This window comes from Lissotriton vulgaris, chromosome 11 (assembly GCF_964263255.1).
Source record: "Lissotriton vulgaris chromosome 11, aLisVul1.2, whole genome shotgun sequence".
NCBI lineage: Eukaryota > Metazoa > Chordata > Amphibia > Caudata > Salamandridae > Lissotriton > Lissotriton vulgaris.
In genome coordinates, this window is record NC_141699.1 from 94,549,441 (window position 1) to 94,567,845 (window position 18,405).

Below are 18,405 nucleotides of genomic sequence, written 5' to 3' on the forward strand. Positions count from 1 at the left end.
TCCAAATCTCATCCCTTGCCCTTTGGGGCCCCCCAGGGCTCAATTCTCAGCCCTTTGCAGTTCAACATTTACATCAAACCGCTGGCAGCTATTTGGAAGAATCTGGGCTGTTTCTCTATTCATACGCTGATGACACCAAGATACTCTTCTATTTGTCATCAGCAAAACAATCTGAGCCCTCGGCACTTAAATCTGTCCTCAATAAAGTTATGGTTTGGATGAACGCCAACTTTTTGAAACTTAATGGCGACAAAACTGAGGTTTTGATTCTTGGCAAGGACTGCAGTCTCTGGTGCCCTCAACATTGGCCTCCAGAATTGGGTGTGCTACCTCAACCTGCACGCAACCGTGGCGTTATTGTGGATGACTCTCTTTCCATGCGGCAGCAAGCAGCCAAGGTTGCGGCCACCTGCTTTACCATTTTGAAATGGTTAAAGAAGATTGTGTGGATGCTTCCATCTCACACCCAACGTACCGTGGTCCAGGCCCTGGTCTATGGCAATAGTCTTTATCTGGGCGTTAATAAAGAAATAAAACGCAACTCTGCTTCTATGTCGAGATCTTTGCCCGATCTCCACTGGCTTTCCGTGGAGAATCGAGTCAAGTTCAAGGCCCTCACTTACATGCTCCACATCAAACATGCGATGGCCCCAGACTATGTACAACGGTTGGCCGCCCCTTATGTCCCCTCTCGCACCCTTAGATCCTCCACGCAAGAGAAATTCCGAGTCCCGAGAGTTAGACTGTCTCGTATGGGAGGACGTTCTTTCTCCTATCTTGGCCCCATTTTGTGAAACGCACTCCCATTGTTCCTCCGCATTCAGTCTGATCTTCTGTCGTTCCGCAGATCCCTCAAAACCTGGCTTTTTAGCCAGTAGGCTCTCCTTTTTTCCCTTCTGTTGTTTCACTGTCGGCGCTGGAAAACCCCTTTGGGGTAGCTGTGCGCTGTTATATAAATTTAAATAAATACATAAATAAAAAATGCTATTTCCTCAAATTCTTGCCTTTATGGAACTACACAATAGTGATAGACATATGTTGCGCTGTAGCCATATTTATTGAATGTAATCCAGTGACAGCTTCATCAAAGGAGTCAATTTATTTTTTGCCATATATCACTTTAACTATGCGGGATAAACATCTCACAGTATAGTTTACAATGATAAAGATATTTCAATCCACATGCATTAGTACATTACTTCTTTCAGTAATCTGTTGTGAATGTATTGAGCTAATTGCACATCATCCATGTTTAATAATGCTATAATGCAAGGTATTCTGCAATCACTGTATAATACCACATCTCTATTTATTTTCTAATCAGCCCCTAGTGACACACTAAGTCACCTATTATAAAGAAAAGACATCAGACCTTGATTTTATTTAGTTATTGCCAATGAGTTCTGATGTCTAAATGCCTGCTGCCAGAGCCAGCAGCTGTGGTGAAGGCAGGTCAGGTCAAAGAGCAGCTGTTTAAAGCAACGGAAATTAAATGTTGCTTTTCTGTCGCCTGCTCTATTTTCTATCTCACAGTGACTAGCAGAAAGCACATGCTTATTTTGTGCATTCCTTTGGGGTACTTTATCCCTTATGTAGCTCAATGATCAGGAAAGCCCATTGGGTATTTGTCAGACTTATGCACAAAAGTAGTTTAGCCTCTCTTTAGTGAACTGGGAAATCGTTTTTTTAGGGGGAGCTGGGTCTGTGAGAAGGTTAAAAATGGAGTCTAGGTAGGCTGGTGGTCCACCATCTTGCAAAGAGCCCAACACACTCCTGAAGCTCTTTGTTATTAAGTGAGCCCCTTGGCATCATGCAAGGCATTTTTCATGGAATCCCGCAGCATCATGATTTGTGCTGATGATGGACACTTGGTTTGGGCACTGCTCGAGAGAACACTTTGGTGCCCCTGGAAATTCCATTTTGCAAACTGCTCAGTTATTTCCATCGTGGACAGACCCTTTGTCTCTGGTAGAAACAGGTACAAAAGTGTTCCGGAAACTGCAATCAGGCCCACGAAGATAAGGAAGGAGTAGCTGCCAAGCATCTCCTAAAAAGAAAGAAATATGATATGAACATCCAGACCACACTTGGCACATTTGCTGCAGACATAGACCTTACCCCAACCAGGTGGTGCCAACCCAAACTTTGGGACCCAGACCCCTCTCCCAAAAACCTTCACCCTTGACCTGGGACTGAAAAGGGCGCAAGGATAGAGCAAAGCATTGAAAATTAATGCCACAATAAGGTGTCTCAAAGAACACCTACCTAAAATATCTCTTTGGAATTGAACAGCATAAGAATTAAGCAAATATTACTCATACAGCAACTGTGCAAACAAAGAACAAGATTACTTTAATGAAAGGCAAGAAAAGCACGCACAATTAATCTATTCACTTTATTTACACATAGCAACTGCACACAAGACCCAGATAAATCATTCACAAAGCAACATGTGCACAAGTACCAAAGGAACCACATTTCCAAAGCAACTGAACACAAAACCAGGATAACTCATTTTCAAGGCAACTGTACACAAGCATCAAGTGAACCTCATTCTCAGAGCAACTGTACACAAGCACCAAACAGCCTCATTCTCAGAGCACCTGTAAAAAACCAACAAAGGGCCTTATTCTCACAGCAACTGTATAAAAGCACCAAGAAAACCTTTTTCTTAGAGAAACTGTGCACAAGCAACAAGAGGCCACTCATTCTCAAAGGGGATGTATACATGCACCAAGGGAAACATTTTCTCAGAGCAACTATGTACAAGCACCAAGGAGTAGTAGCCCGCTCTACATCTTTTTTAACTCCCATTTCTTGTGTTCTTATGTACCGTCCACCTCAACACATGGCCCATTTCCTCCCGGCCTTTCAGGAGCTAAAAGCGACCCTTGCAGTTAATCATTCATCAGTTTTGGTGCTGGGAGATTTAAATTTTTGGCCCTCCGACCCAGTGGAGGATACCCCCTCCAAAGACTTTACTGAATTATTGACTAGTCTGAACTTTAGGCCTCACCTTCACTCTCCCACTCATGTTCAGGGTCACACCCTGGACCAAATATGGTCCCTTAATATTGCTCTCCCTGTCCCCATTGTCACCCCTTGTCCCTGGTCCGACCATTTTTTGATTTCTTTTTTTCTGGACCTGAGCTTAGTGAAGAAACCGTCTTTTCCCAAGAACACCTGGGCACGCAACTGGGGTAAAGTTGACATTCTATCTCTATGTGCCTCTCTTTTAACCTCAAGCCCTGCCATTGACAATTTATCTACTCCATCTGAGGCAGTGGCTATAAATAGGCGGCTGTCATCAGCATGTGATCTGGTGGCCCCCCTTAGGCGTGTCAAAGTGAAGCGATCTCATGACGCGAACAAGTGGTTCGGCCCAGAACTTAAGGAGAAAAAGCTGGCGGCCCGCCAGGCGGAGCGTACTTGGAGACGCACTTACAGTGCAACCTCCAAACTTTTATACAACACCACGCTGGCAGAGTATAAGAAAGCTATTCTTAAGGCTAAGACCTCCTATTTCTCTGGTAAGATTTTCCTGGCGGAGAACCAACCGAGGGAAATTTTCCCAACTGTGTTCGAACTGGCTACTTCGGACAGAACCACTGCTAAACCTGTTCCCTCCCAATCTCTGTGCGATTCTCTTAATGATTTCTTCATTAACAAGATTGCAGTTATCAAGCCCAATATTCCACCTCCCTCTCCGACATTTATTGACATCACCCCGCCACATAACATCTGTCACCTAGATCAATTAGCGCTGCTTTCCGAAGAGACCTTTCTTTCCATCCTTCCCAGCGTTAAATCTGGATCCCCTGCGGATGTTTGCCCTGCCCACATTATGAGTCAAATCTTCCAGACTTACCCTCTCCCTCCCTTGACCTTCCTCAATGATTCCCTCAGAAGCGGAACTGTCCCTACTCTACATAAGTCAGCTACCATTGTTCCAATCCTAAAAAAGCCTGGAGCAGACCCCACTGTATTATCCAACTACCGTCCCATCTCCCTCCTCCCTTATTTGGCTAAAGTCCTTGAGCGGCACATCACTAAAATCCTGAGTACCTTTGTTGAGGCCAGTGGGTTCCTTGCCCCCTCCCAAGCTGGTGTCCGCCCCCTTCATTCCACCGAGAAGGTGGTGGTATCCGTTATGGACACACTCAGGGAGGGGCAAGATTCCAACCTTCCTCAGGCGCTGGTTCTCCTCGATCTCTCTGCTGCCTTCGACACGGTTGATCATACCATCCTTCTTTCCCGTGTCGAGGCGGCAGGTATCGGGGGTTCCGCCCTGACTTGGGTTAGGTCGTTCCTTAACGATCGTGCCCAGGCCGTCCATTTGGCGGACTTCTCCTCATCAGCACACAGGGTAAAATGTGGTGTCCCCCAGGGCTCTTCTCTTTCCCCTCTTCTTTTCAACTTATATATTTTCCCACTCATTTTTGCGTTACAACAGATGGAGGTCACAGTGTTTAATTACGCTGACGACCCCCAGCTTATTTTTAATTTATCCAACTCTTCTTCCTCTATTTCCAACTTCCAGTCAGTGATGGTATTCATCAGGGATTGGATGAACTCTAATCATTTAAAACTCAACCCTGACAAGACCGAGCTGGTCCTGACTGGAGGCAAACTCAACCGTTGGTCCTCTGTTTTTTGGCCCCCTTCACTCGGCTCCGCTCCTCTTCCTTCTTCCTCTGTTAAAACCCTGGGGATCACTTTGAATCAGCACCTCACTCTTCATTCACATGTGAGCACGGTGGTTTCAGCCTGTTTCTTTATTCTGCACACCATCCGCAAAATTTCACGTTTTTTCACACTCCCAGCCCTTAAACTCATTCTTATGGCGATGGTACTTTCACGCTTAGATTACGGTTATGCATTATTTAATGGCATTCCCATCTATGCCCTGCACCGACTCCAGCTGGTGCAGAACCAAGCTGCCCGCTTGGTTCTTAGCTTACCCAGATCTCAACACATCACCCCTGTCCTCTGCTCCCTTCATTGGCTCCCTATTAAAGAGCGTGCATTGTTTAAACTTAGTTGCCTTACTTTTCAGGCTCTTGCTGGGACAGCTCCGGCTTTTATTAAATCCCACATCCACCCGTACATTCCTAGCAGACACTTGCGTTCTTCCACCCTCTTTCTTTTGGTTGTCCCTCGCTTTAGGAAGAAGAGGAAGGGAGGATGTAAGTTTGCTGTTCTCGCCCCGTCCTTTTGGAACTCTCTACCTCTTCCTATTCGCTCCTCGGCATCCTACATGGAGTTTCGGGGGAAGCTGAAAATTTTTCTATTTCAACAAGCCTTTTCAACCTAAGTCATATCTGAGCTTGTAACTTGAAATTGAATTGACCCGACAGCGCCATGAAACCGTTCAGTATACGCGCGCTATACAAATACTTTAAATTCAAATTCAAATTCAATTCTCTCAAAACAACTGTATGCAAACACAAATCAAACCTCAGTCTCTGAGCAACTGTGTACCAGTACCATAAGAACCATATTGTCAAGCAGCTGCTCATAAGCACTAAAGAAACGTCATTCTCTAACTCAAAGCAACTGAACACAAGTACCTAGAAGACCTCATTCTCAAAGCAACTGCACACAAGCATTAAGGGAACCTCAGTCCCAGAGCAATTGCACCCAATCACCACACCAAGGGAGCCGCATTCTCATGACAACTGTACACAACCACCAATGGAACCTCCTTCTTTGAGTCTGTGCACACAAGGGAGGCCACTTCATTCATAGAGCAACTTTACATAAGCACCCAAAGCACGTTATTCAAAGAGCAACCATACACACATAAACACCACAGTACCTAATTCACATAGGAAAGCGGCACACAACAGAAGACGAGAGGGGTTCATTCTCATAGAACTATTGTATGTAACAAAGAACAACTGAAAACAATGAAGAACTGGGGCTCCTCATTCAGAGAGAGCAACTTTATGCAACAAGGATATTGGCATATCATTCATATAAAGGAATGGTACACGAGAAACCAGATCATCTTGCACAACTGTACACAACAGGAAACCAGAGTATTTCATTCACACAGAACAATTGTACACAATACAGAGAGGGCTCATTTTTCAATTAGAATAACCCAACACAGCAAGGTACTAAAGGTCCACACTCACATAGAAGTGTACACGGCAAAGAACTAGAGATCTTGATTCACAGAGAACAACTGTACATAACAATAAACTAGCACACCCCATTCACATAGAACTATACACAATAAGTACCCAGAGCTCTTAATTTACATAGAACAACTGCATTCAACAAGTGGCTAGATTTCCTAATTTATTGATAACAACTGTACAGATCAAGGAAACAGACCTCCTCATTTACTTAGGGCCTGAATACACAAGTTTAGCGAACTGGAATTCCCCATCATAAACATGACAGATGACCCGTCCGCCATATTACAATTCCAATATATCCTATGGTGGACAGGATGACCATCACGTTTAAGATGGAGTATCCCATCCACCAAATTCATAATCAGGCCTGTTAGAACTGGCTATTTCTGGTAGGCTAAGGCTGACGTCAAAGCCAGGCAGAAACCCCCAATCTAATCAGGGCAAGGAAGTCACACGCCAAAATAATCCCTGCTACCCCCTTGGTAGCTTTGCACGAGCAGTAAGGCTAAACTCGGAGGCAATGTGTAAAGCATTTGCACCAGCGCACAACAGCAACAACATTCTAGGCACACCACAAAAGAAACTCCACACAAGGTTATTATAAAATAACTTTTGTATTGTCAAAACACATATCAGATAAAAATCACACATGTACATTGTGCCAACTGGCACGGGCAACATTCATAAGGGATTATTTACAAGACAGGGCCACATGGGCCACTGTCAGATTCAGATATAGCACTTCTAGAATAAGAAATAATAAACCTAAAATGGTAATCAAAAAGATCGCAACCAATATCCACTGGTAACAGGAACCAGGACCTTACTAGGACCACCTGTACTAAAAAGAAAAACCACCTAAGAATAAAATACATTTAGGGGTATACACAAGAACACATTACCCATGATGCATGAAACACATTCAGAGGAGTAATAAAGAGAAACACATGATGCCTAAAACATTCAGAGGTGTTAAGAATAAAGCCCATGATGCAATAAAATACATTCAGGGGTGCAGAGCAAGAAGACACATGATGTCTAAAAGCATTCAGAGGTGCCAGAACAACACAATAGTGCAAAACACACAGTAGGCAATTACTATTAAAAACATAGAAATCACATTGCGCATAACTTACATAAGCCACCACCTGTGGCAGTCCCTAGGCCAACTGGCCTTGTTGGGGCTCAGGCGCCCTGAGTCTCAATGTCAGGGTGCACTGCCATGCAGCACCATTCTCAAGAAAAGAAAGCCTAAACGTAGCAGCTGGCACTAAGTGCTGCGCAGCTGTGAAGGCCTGGCACCACTGTGCCCTCTCTGTCTGTCAGACGAGGTCTTCCTCAGGATCTGTCGAGTTGATATAAGGGCCCACCTCTCGATACCTCCAATTCTGATTGTAATAAATACACAGAATATTGAAGTGATCAAGCGGGGGGAAAGGATGTTGGGAAGGGGACAGCAGGGAAGGAGATCTGAAAAGGAAAAGTTAGTGCTGCAAGTCTTTACTAATATTCTCGAAACTCTGCAACAACTTAAAGAACTAAAATTACTCCTCAAAATAAAAGACTTTTGTCTTTAACCTAGGCCTAAACTCCAAATCAGAACATGTAGGATTGTTTCTTTGAATTGTGCATTAAAAGAAAACACATTTGAATCTCAGATTCAACACAGACGTAATGACACCTTTCTTGTAAATAACCTCTTTACAATGACAGTCATAAATGTTTCTATGCCTTGTAAAATATGAACTTTACATGGATAACCTCTGAAGTGACTTTACTGGGTAAATATGCAGTTTACATCAATAATCTCAAGTTCTAACCTTCACTTGAATATCCTTTCTTTAACAAAATAAATCTTTCTTTTGTAAATTACAAAACGTATTGCGACTGTTAAGAATTGCGACCAAAAACCATAGGAAGTAGACCCCAACAAGATAGAGCCTAAACTCTCAGTGAATTATTCCACAAGAAACAAAGAATGTGTTATTTGCGCAGAGAAATAGACTCAAAACACATTTAAATACATATTCATAATGATTTGCGTCAAATGTTGGTCTTGTAAATTAACTTAAAAGGTCCTACCTGTAGAGTACGACCTACTCTACTGAAAGACAGGGCGTGGCCGAAGCAACCAAGGCCTCGGGGAAACAACTTACAGGTTCAGCCAAGGACTCCAAATTACTTCCACAGCAGGATATGCCTTCTCCAAGGACCTTCAGCTGGATGCCAACCACTTACTGCAACAAAAGGCCAAGATATGCTTCCCAAGCTCTGATTCCCACTCAGAGCATCAGGAGGAAGCAGCTACACCTTCAAAACCCCAGGAATAGTGAGCAAAGTGGTCTGGGCGTGGTCGCGCACGTTTACGTGGCTACGCCCGGTGTTTAAAGCGACCGCTTGCCGTTTCTAACGCATCTCGCGGACGCGTTAAAGCCGCTTGCCAAAACCCACGCATCTCGCGTGAGGCTACCGAACCTCACGCATCTCGCGGACGCGTTTAGGGTGCTAAAACTAACGCATTAGGCGGACAAGGGGACATAAAGAGCACATTTCAAGATATACAAAGTGCATTTCACCTCAAAACATCAAACACATCTTAGGGCTGCGCAAGTGAACCACCAACGCCCCCTGGAGGGAAAACAATGAACTTTTCCACACAAATGCCTAAAGCATGGTACATGACGTGGGGCGGGCCCTAGACCGCAAGCCGCCCTAATAATCCTGACAGTACCTCCCCCTCCCAAGAGCGGTCTAGGGCCCGGCTTTGAAGGATGAAGGAGGTGGAATCTGCGTAACAATTGAGGGGCATGAACATGTTCAGTCGGTTCCCAAGAATCGTTCTCAGAACCGTAACCTTTCCAAGAAACCAGATACCATATTTTCGTACCCCTGCGTTTAGAATCCAATATCTTCCGCACCTCATATTCCCAATAGCCCTGAATCAGGATCGGTGCTGGTCTGGGAATTACACCTTGTCTAGCTGGTTTTAACAATGACGTATGAAATACAGGATGAATCCGCAAGTTCTTGGGAAGTTGTAGTTTGTATGTCACTGGATTAACTTGACGGATTACTGAATATGGATCAATGAATTTGGGACGAAACATGTTCTTGTGTTTAAACTGTAAGTTCTTAGTGGATAACCACACCTTATCTCCAGAAGAATACACTGGTCCTGCTCGATGACGTTTATCATACTGCTGTTTGTATTTCTCTTTACTTTGTAGTAGCCGTTTGTGAATTTTCTGATGAATGGTCTGCATAAGTTGTACTGTCTCTTGAACTGCAGGTGCGTTGCTCTCTTCTTTGGGCAGATTTAAAGGAATTGTCTTTGGTAGATATCCATATAGGGCCTCAAAAGGAGAAGATCCTGTAGATGAATGGGGTGATGAGTTATAGGCTATCTCAGCAAACCACAGCAAATCTAACCAAGATTCTTTGGAATCTGTTACATAACATCTCAAATATTGTTTCAAGGTTTGATTTAATCGTTCGGTTTGACCATCCGTTTGAGGATGATGACTGGTTGACATATTTGATGAAATCTGTAGACATTGACACCATTGTTGCCAAAACTTGGATGAAAACTGAGAACCTCGATCCGATATCAGTACTGAAGGCAGTCCATGTAGTTTCACGATATTTTTTAGAAAGATTTGTGCCAATTGTCCTGCTGTAGGCAATCGTTTACAAGCTATGAAATGTGCATACTTTGTTAAACTGTCTACAACTACTAAGATGACTGAATGTTGATTGTTCTGCGGAAGATTTGTAATGAAATCTAAGGAGATATGTTCCCAAGGTCTGGTTGGTGTGGGTAGCACTTGTAACAAACCTTTTGGTTTACTATGATCCGTTTTAAATCTTGCACAAGTTTCACAATTTTGAGCCATTTGAGTCACATCTTTCTGCAGAGTTGGCCACCAGAATATTCTTTGTATTTTTTCTACTGTCTTTTTCGGACCAGGATGTCCTGCCATTGGATGGGAGTGTAACCAACTGAAAACAGTTCTTTGTAATTCTTTGGTTGGTAGGTAAATCTGTTTTCCATGAAATGGTAGTCCCTCTTTGATAGTTTGATTCTCTTCCTTATTCTCCCATTTTTTCCATTGAAAGGGAGAGAAGTTTTCATGAATTTTCTCTAGGAATTGATCAGCTGATAACAAACAAAGTACTTTATCTGGGCTTATGATCGCTTGTGGAGCTCCTTTGAACCTGTGCAAAGAAGAATCTTTCCTAGAAAGAGCATCTGCTTTCTTGTTGTCTTGACCTGGACGATAAGTTACTATGAAATCGTATTCTGCAAGAACATCATCCATCTTAGTTGTCTTGGTGTCAACATCCTGGCTGAGCTCATGAATTGCAAATTTCTATCATCCGTGTATACGGTTACCGTGAATTTTGCTCCCATTATATAGTGTCTCCATTCTTTGAAAGCTTCTAGAATAGCAAGTAGTTCTTTTTCTGCGATGATATAGTTTTGTTCGGCTGAGTTCAGTTTTCGAGACATGTATGCCACCGGATGCATTTGGCCAGTTTTAGGGTGCCTTTGAGAAAGAATAGCTGCAATTGCCACATCTGAAGCATCTGCTTCGATTATGAAAGGTTCATTAACATCCGGGTGCATTAAAATTGGAGCTGCTGTAAACGCTTTCTTTAGTTTCTGAAATGCATCATTTGCCTCGGAAGACCATTCAAACTTTACCTTCTTTCTCAGTAATCTTGTGATAGGAGCTACCACTGCAGAAAAGTGATCAATAAATTGACGGTAAAAGTTTGCAAAACCCAAAAAACATTGCACATCCCGGACTGAAGTTGGGATAGGAGACTCAGCTACTGCTTGGATTTTTCGATCAGTCATTTTCATACCCGTTGAGGTGAGTAATACTCCTAAAAATTCTACTTCAAATACATGAAAGTCACATTTCGTTAGTTTACAATACAAATTATGTGTTTGTAGGGTCTTTAAAACTTGTTTTACATGACCTTCATGTTCTTCCACAGAGTTTGAGTAGATTAAAATATCATCGATATAGACGATAACAAACAGATCTAAAAAGTCTCGTAAAACCTCATTGAGGAAGAATTGGAAGGCCGCTGGGGCGTTACAAATACAGAATGGCATTACCAAGTATTCAAACAGACCATATCGGGTTTTAAATGCAGTCTTCCACTCGTCTCCCTGCCTGATTTGTACCAAGTGATAAGTCCCTCTAAGATCAAGTTTGGTATAAATCACTGCTGTTTTGACTTGATCCAAAAGGACAGGGATTAACGGCAATGGGTATTTATTCTTGATGGTTATTTTATTCAGTGCCCTATAGTCGATGCAAGTTCTTAATTCCCCATTCGCTTTTGGGATAAAAAACAAAGGGGAGGCAGCTGGAGACTTAGAAGGACGGATAAAACCATTTTCTAAATATTGATCTAAATAGTCTCTCAAATGTTGATTTTCTTTTTCCGATAAGGCATAAATTCTACAATTGGGTACACATGATCCTGGCATGAGATCAATCTGACAATCATAGCTTCGATGAGGTGGTAGTTTTGCTGCTTTCTCTTCACTGAACACCTCTTGATATTCTCTGTAAGCTTTGGGTAAAATTGTCTCTTTTTCTTCTGCAGTTGCTATTTTACTCACAATTGGTTCCAAGGTTTTTAAACAAGATGACTGACAAAACTCTGAGAGGAATACAAGTTCTCTTTTTTGCCAGTTGATTAGAGGATTATGCAAGCAGAGCCAAGGCATGCCAAGAATAAACCCATATTGAGGAGCTTGAATCACATCGAATTGCACTTCTTCCAAATGTCTTTGTTTCTTTGAGTCCTCACAAACCATAACCACCTTTGAGGTTTGCATTGTTACTGGCCCTCCGGCCAAAACCTTCCCATCGACTGCTTGAACTATTTCTGGAGTTTCTTTTTTCTCGCAAATGATACTTAGTCTCTGTACAGTTTCTAGATCAACAAAATTCCTAGTAGCTCCAGAGTCGATTAAAACTTCCATTTGCCAAATCTTAAGAGTTATTTGGATTTGCACTGCCAACCGGAAATGAGCTTTGTAGTTGGACACACAAGAGTTTATGGAAGGGTAAGCGATGGTACCCAAGAGATCCCCTTCTAAACATCTCGGGCAAAATAGCTTTCCGACGTTTGATCTGTTTTTTCTAGGATCGCCACCTTGTTTGCACTTAAGGATTTAGTTTGCGACCACAGTAAAGACATTGTCCATTTTTACGTCGGTTGTCTTTTTCTTCCTTAGATAATGGTTGTCTAAGGGCTCCGATCTCCATTGGTTCTGAACTGGATTCAGAGTGTGATAGTTGAGTTTCAGATCTAGGTTCATTCTTCCAATTTGGTTTCTCACTCTTTCTTTTATCTGACCTTCTTTCAGAGAGCCGATGATCTAGTCGTAAGGTCAGATTAATCAAATCCGAACATGCTGTTGGTTGGGGATCAATTTGTGCAAAAACATCTTTTAACTCATCCCGCAAGCCCTGATAAAAAAGAGCAGCTCTCTTTTCTTCGGGCCAAGAGGTTTCAGCCACCAGTCTATTAAAATGGGACAAATAAGAAATAAGGTCTCTGTTCCCTTGTCTTAACTGCAATAATTCTCTATCTGCAGATAAAGTCACAGTTCGTCTATCAAACACCTTTTCAAATTCCTCTACAAGGCGTCTCCAGTTATTTAATAAAGCACTATCTTGTCTGACTAACGGAACCGCCCAGTTAGCGCATCTCCAGACAGGTAGGATATAAGGAACTTAATCCTGGATTGAGGAGTAGGAAAGGCTGCAGGTCTGCAAGAAAAATGTAGCTCAATTTGTGTCACGAAGGTTTGCACCTTAGAAGGATCTCCAGTGAAACGTTCTGGAGAAGCTAAAGGAATTTGCGGGGGTACAGTAACTGAGATATTAGTGGGCGTCCTAGTACCAGTATCCTGAACCTCGTCAGGAAGCGGTGTATTCTGAAGTTGAATGTTTTCCACCTTTTCGGCCAATAACGCAGTTACATTCATGGTTTCATTTAAATCAGCTTGCATTTTTACAATCACCGCCATCAAATCATCTAAGGTGGCCATTATAGCAACTCCGACAGATCAGGAGGAAAAGAAGTTTGTGGGCTCACTCTTCTGTCAGACGAGGTCTTCCTCAGGATCTGTCGAGTTGATATAAGGGCCCACCTCTCGATACCTCCAATTCTGATTGTAATAAATACACAGAATATTGAAGTGATCAAGCGGGGGGAAAAGGATGTTGGGAAGGGGACAGCAGGGAAGGAGATCTGAAAAGGAAAAGTTAGTGCTGCAAGTCTTTACTAATATTCTCAAAACTCTGCAACAACTTAAAGAACTAAAATTACACCTCAAAATAAAAGACTTTTGTCTTTAACCTAGGCCTAAACTCCAAATCAGAACATGTAGGATTGTTTCTTTGAATTGTGCATTAAAAGAAAACACATTTGAATCTCGGATTCAACACAGACGTAATGACACCTTTCTTGTAAATAACCTCTTTACAATGACAGTCATAAATGTCTCTATGCCTTGTAAAATATGAACTTTACATGGATATCCTCTGAAGTGACTTTACTGGGTAAATATGCAGTTTACATCAAAAATCTCAAGTTCTAACCTTCACTTGAATATCCTTTCTTTAACAAACTAAATCTTTCTTTTGTAAATTACAAAACGTATTGCGACTGTTAAGAATTGCGACCAAAAACCATAGGAAGTAGAACCCAACAAGACAGAGCCCAAACTCTCAGTGAATTATTCCACAAGAAACAAAGAATGTGTTATTTGCGCAGAGAAATAGACTCAAAACACATTTAAAAATATATTCATAATGATTTGCGTCAAATGTTGGTCTTGTAAATTAACTTAAAAGGTCCTACCTGTAGAGTACGACCTACTCTACTGAAAGACAGGGCGCGGCCGAAGAAACCAAGGCCTCGGGGAAACAACTTACAGGTTCAGCCAAGGACTCCAAATTACTTCCACAGCAGGATATGCCTTCTCCAAGGACCTTCAGCTGGATGCCAACCACTTACTGCAACAAAAGGCCAAGATATGCTTCCCAAGCTCTGATTCCCACTCAGAGCATCAGGAGGAAGCAGCTACACCTTCAAAACCCCAGGAATAGTGAGCAAAGGGGTCTTGGCGTGGTCGCGCACGTTTACGTGGCTACGCCCGGTGTTTAAAGCGACCGCTTGCCGTTTCTAACGCATCTCGCGGACGCGTTAAAGCCGCTTGCCAAAACCCACGCATCTCGCGTGAGGCTACCAAACCTCACGCATCTCGCGGACGCGTTTAGGGTGCTAAAACTAACGCATTAGGCGGACAAGGGGACATAAAGAGCACATTTCAAGATATACAAAGTGCATTTCACCTTAAAACATCAAACACATCTTAGGGCTGCGCAAGTGAACCACCAACGCCCCCTGGAGGGAAAACAATGAACTTTTCCACACAAATGCCTAAAGCATGGTACATGACGTGGGGCGGGCCCTAGACCGCAAGCCGCCCTAATAATCCTGACACTGTCCCACACAGGGACTCTCTCCTGAAATTGCGCCTAAACGGTGCAGCTGCCCACTAATTGCTGGGCAGCTGGAGAATCATAAAAGAAACTGCGACAGGGTCCTCACTGACCCTTGGGCACAAACTGCACCCACTGTGGGAGCCACACAGGCTCTAAAACACTTTCCTCACAGGTAGGAGAGGGCGGGCACCGGCAATGTGGCCCGACGCCCCCTCTAACTGACAATGGCCAAACGCTGGAGCTACACAGGCTCTGGGCATCACATTCCCCAAACGTTGGAGCTACACAGGCTCTCAAACTAGATATGGCCGTTGGAGCCCTCTGGCTCTGCAGACAATGGCCCCTCGAGCCTCGCTGGGCTCGTAATTCCAACTGCCCCCCTATAGCCTCCGTGGCTCTTAACACAATCTGGGCCCTCTGAGCAACACAGGCTCTCTCCACAATTCTGCCCCCACGTTGGAGCCTCTCAGGGCTCTAGATTGCACGTGCCGGCAGGAGGGGGGGAGTGGGCACCGACCATGTGCCCCGACGCCCCATCTAAAGGCTGTCCTTGTTGGAGTCCCCCTCGGGGCACTCGGGATGCCAAACATGCCCGCAAGAGCCTCTCTGGGCTCTGAGTTTGCACATGCCCCCGGAGCCTCGAAACAGAATGCGGGGCAAGGTGGGAGCGGCCCGCTGCCAGACGGGGCCGCTCCAGACGAGAACAGAGCACGGTGCCTCGAGGCACCCATCATGAAGCCCCCACACTTACTGGACCTCGGGCAGCGCTTCTGGCGAGCAGCGCGGAGGGGCAGGCACTGGCATTGTGCCTCCCGCCCCCTCCACCAGACACAGGCTGCAAGACTTCTCCCGCTTCACCCGGGCTCTCAGCCACAACTCCGTTCCTCTGGGGCTCCCTCAGCACAGAGGAGCCCCGCGACCGGCCGGCATCATTCTTCCTCCTCCTTCCCCCATCCGGCGCAGCAGCTCCACGCGTTCCCGGGCGGGGGCGGGACTTCCGGCCGGCCGCGCTGGGATTGGCCGGTCGGCCAACCACTTCCGGGTCGCTGCGGGCCGCGCAGCGGCCCTTCCCCTTAGGCAGGCAGGAGGGGCTAAATTAACCAAGGAGTGGGCTCCCTCGTGGAATAAAATATACCAGCGAGGTGGGCACTCGCAGATTATTAAATAAATACGGGCAGGAAACCTCAGCACGTCCAGCACTACAAACGAAAATAAAGCGCTCCAAAGCGCTAGAAAACAGGCAGAGCGCTCCCAGGTGCTCAGGGGGAAGCACAGCGCTTCCTGCAGGAAAATGCAGCTTCTCCATGCTGCAAAAAGGTCCAAGAGATTTCAAGGGGGCAAAGCAATGTCCCCACCATCTGCCCAGGCAAGGCAGAGGGGTCCCCCAGCAGTCCTCCAGGCGTCCAGGGGCTGGGCAGCACCCGCCCCTGGTAGATTCAAGTCAGACACAAGAACAAATTGGAAGGGGACACAGCCCCTTCTTATGCACAGAAAAGTCTTTGAAGTCCTTTGAAGTCCTTTGAGCAGGCAGTGTGAGAACCAGCTAGAACTGGTTATAGGGAAGTCCCTTCAGTATCAGGGACAGAGGTGACAGTCGCCCAGCGGGAGGTGAAGCCAGCTTTGTAGTCAGGCAGGCACAGCCCTTCACTATCAGGTGCCATCTCCTCCCACTTCCCTGGCAGCAGATGCTGCCTTTCATCCATGGGCTGACTCAGACAACCTCCTGGGCTCTCCAGCCCCTGTCACCCTCAAACCAGACAGTTAATCCACAAGCAGGCCCAGGCACTCCTGACCCAGGCTCACCAGCCAATCACACGCCAGACACAAATTACACAAATATGCCAACTTCTAAAAGTAGCACTTCTAGACTAGACACAGTCATGCCGCATATACCATTTTGCAGCATTCAGTCTCACGAGTTCTCTCATACCAAACTCGCCCCTGCACTCCCCACACATCAGGAACTACCATGGGCATACATATTCACCATTCATTCCTATAGGAGGGCAGGTCACTCACCACACATACACAGAGAGCTCAAGCACTTTACACTGTACCACAGTGAAAAAGTGCGCAGAGGCCTAAAATCACCACCACCAGGTTCCAGAAACAGGCTAGGAAAAAGCAAAAAGTCTAGGGTTGAACCTGCCCAAAGGGCCGGGTCCAACAAGGCCCTTACAACGACAATGCGCAAGAAGGAATTAGAGTTCCTTATTCACATGACACAACTGTACACAACAAAGAACTAAGGGCTAGATGTAGGTAATTCCCATTTACAGACTCTTATATACCGAATTTTACCAAATCAGTATTTAAGAGTCTGTAAATGGGAAGGGGGCAGATTTTGGTAATTCTGAATTTAGGAATACCGAATCTGTAAGATTCGGTATTTACCGATTCGGTAAATACCGAATCGGTATTACCCATTGATTCCTATGGGCCTTGAAGCCCATAGAAATCAATGGGAAATACCGATTCGGTATTTTACCGAATCGGTATATTTACTGAATCGCTAAAATTACCGAATCGGTAAAATTACCGATTCAGTAGGCCTCCTACATCTGAAAAGCCTAATACCGGTCGGAAACGGACGAAATCGTCTGTTTCCGACCGGTATTAGGGCTCCTACATCTGGCCCTAAAACTCCTTTGACATTTAGAACAAGTGTTTGCAACAAGGAACCAGAGCTACTCATTCACTTAAAAAACCTGTACACAGCAAGGAACTAGAGCTCCTCATTCACATAAAGTGACTGTTCAATAATATGTAACTCCTTATTCACCGAAAAAAACTGCACACAACAGGTAACCAGAACACCTTTTTCACATAGCATAACTCTACACAACGAGTATCTACAACCCCTAATTCAAAGAGAACAATTGTGCACAACAAGGAACTAGTGATCCTCATTCACATAAAACAACTACACACAACAAGGAACTGGAACAGCTTATTCACAGAAAACAACTGGATGCAACAAGAAAATAGAGACCCCGATTGACAAGGTCAACTGTAAAAGTAAAACTAGATCATGTCATTCACATAAACTACCATCTCATTCATATAAAACACGAACGCACAAGAAATAATAGCACCTCATTCACATAGCATAACTGTGCACAGCAAGGAACTAGAGCTTCTCATACACAGAGAACAATTGAACACAACAAGGAACTGGAGTGCATTCTTCACATGGAGCAGCAATATTCAGTAAGGGACTAGAGCTCGTCATTTACATATTAAAACTGTACACAACAAGAGACTCAAGCTCCTCACCAAATAAGTGTACCCAATAAGGAACTGGAACAGCTCATTCACAGAGAACAACAGTACAAAGCAAGGATCCTAAGCTCCCCATTCATCTAGAACAGCTGCACGCAAGAAACCAGAGCATTTCTTTCTCTTAGAACAACTTTGCACAACAAGGAAGGAGAGCTCCTCTTTTAAATATAGCAACCGTAAACAACAAGGAACTATAACATCTCATTTATATAGAACATCTGTATAAAACAGAAAAACAGAGAACCTCATTCACGTTGCACAATGTTCCACAACAAGGAACAGGAGAACATGCTTTACATAGACTAACTGTACACAACTAGAACAAGAGCCCCTCGTCCACTTCAAGAAACAAGGTCTCCTCATTCACATAGACTAATTACAAATAAAGAAAATCTGAGATTCACATTCACATAAAATAACATTTTTACAACAGG

At 44.2% G+C, this 18,405-nt stretch overlaps 1 protein-coding gene across 1 annotated transcript in view; it reads right to left on the reverse strand.

Annotated features, from left to right (window-relative positions):
- Positions 1 to 1,059: 1,059 nt before the first annotated feature.
- The window catches only part of LOC147679025 (solute carrier family 2, facilitated glucose transporter member 11-like), a 617,202-nt gene continuing 599,856 nt past the window's right edge, over positions 1,060 to 18,405 (reverse strand). The window contains exon 12 of the mRNA XM_086944708.1: positions 1,060 to 2,047. Within this exon, the coding sequence (XP_086800834.1) occupies positions 1,790 to 2,047 (258 nt within the window). The 3' untranslated portion in view covers positions 1,060 to 1,789. The remainder of the gene's footprint in view (positions 2,048 to 18,405) is intronic.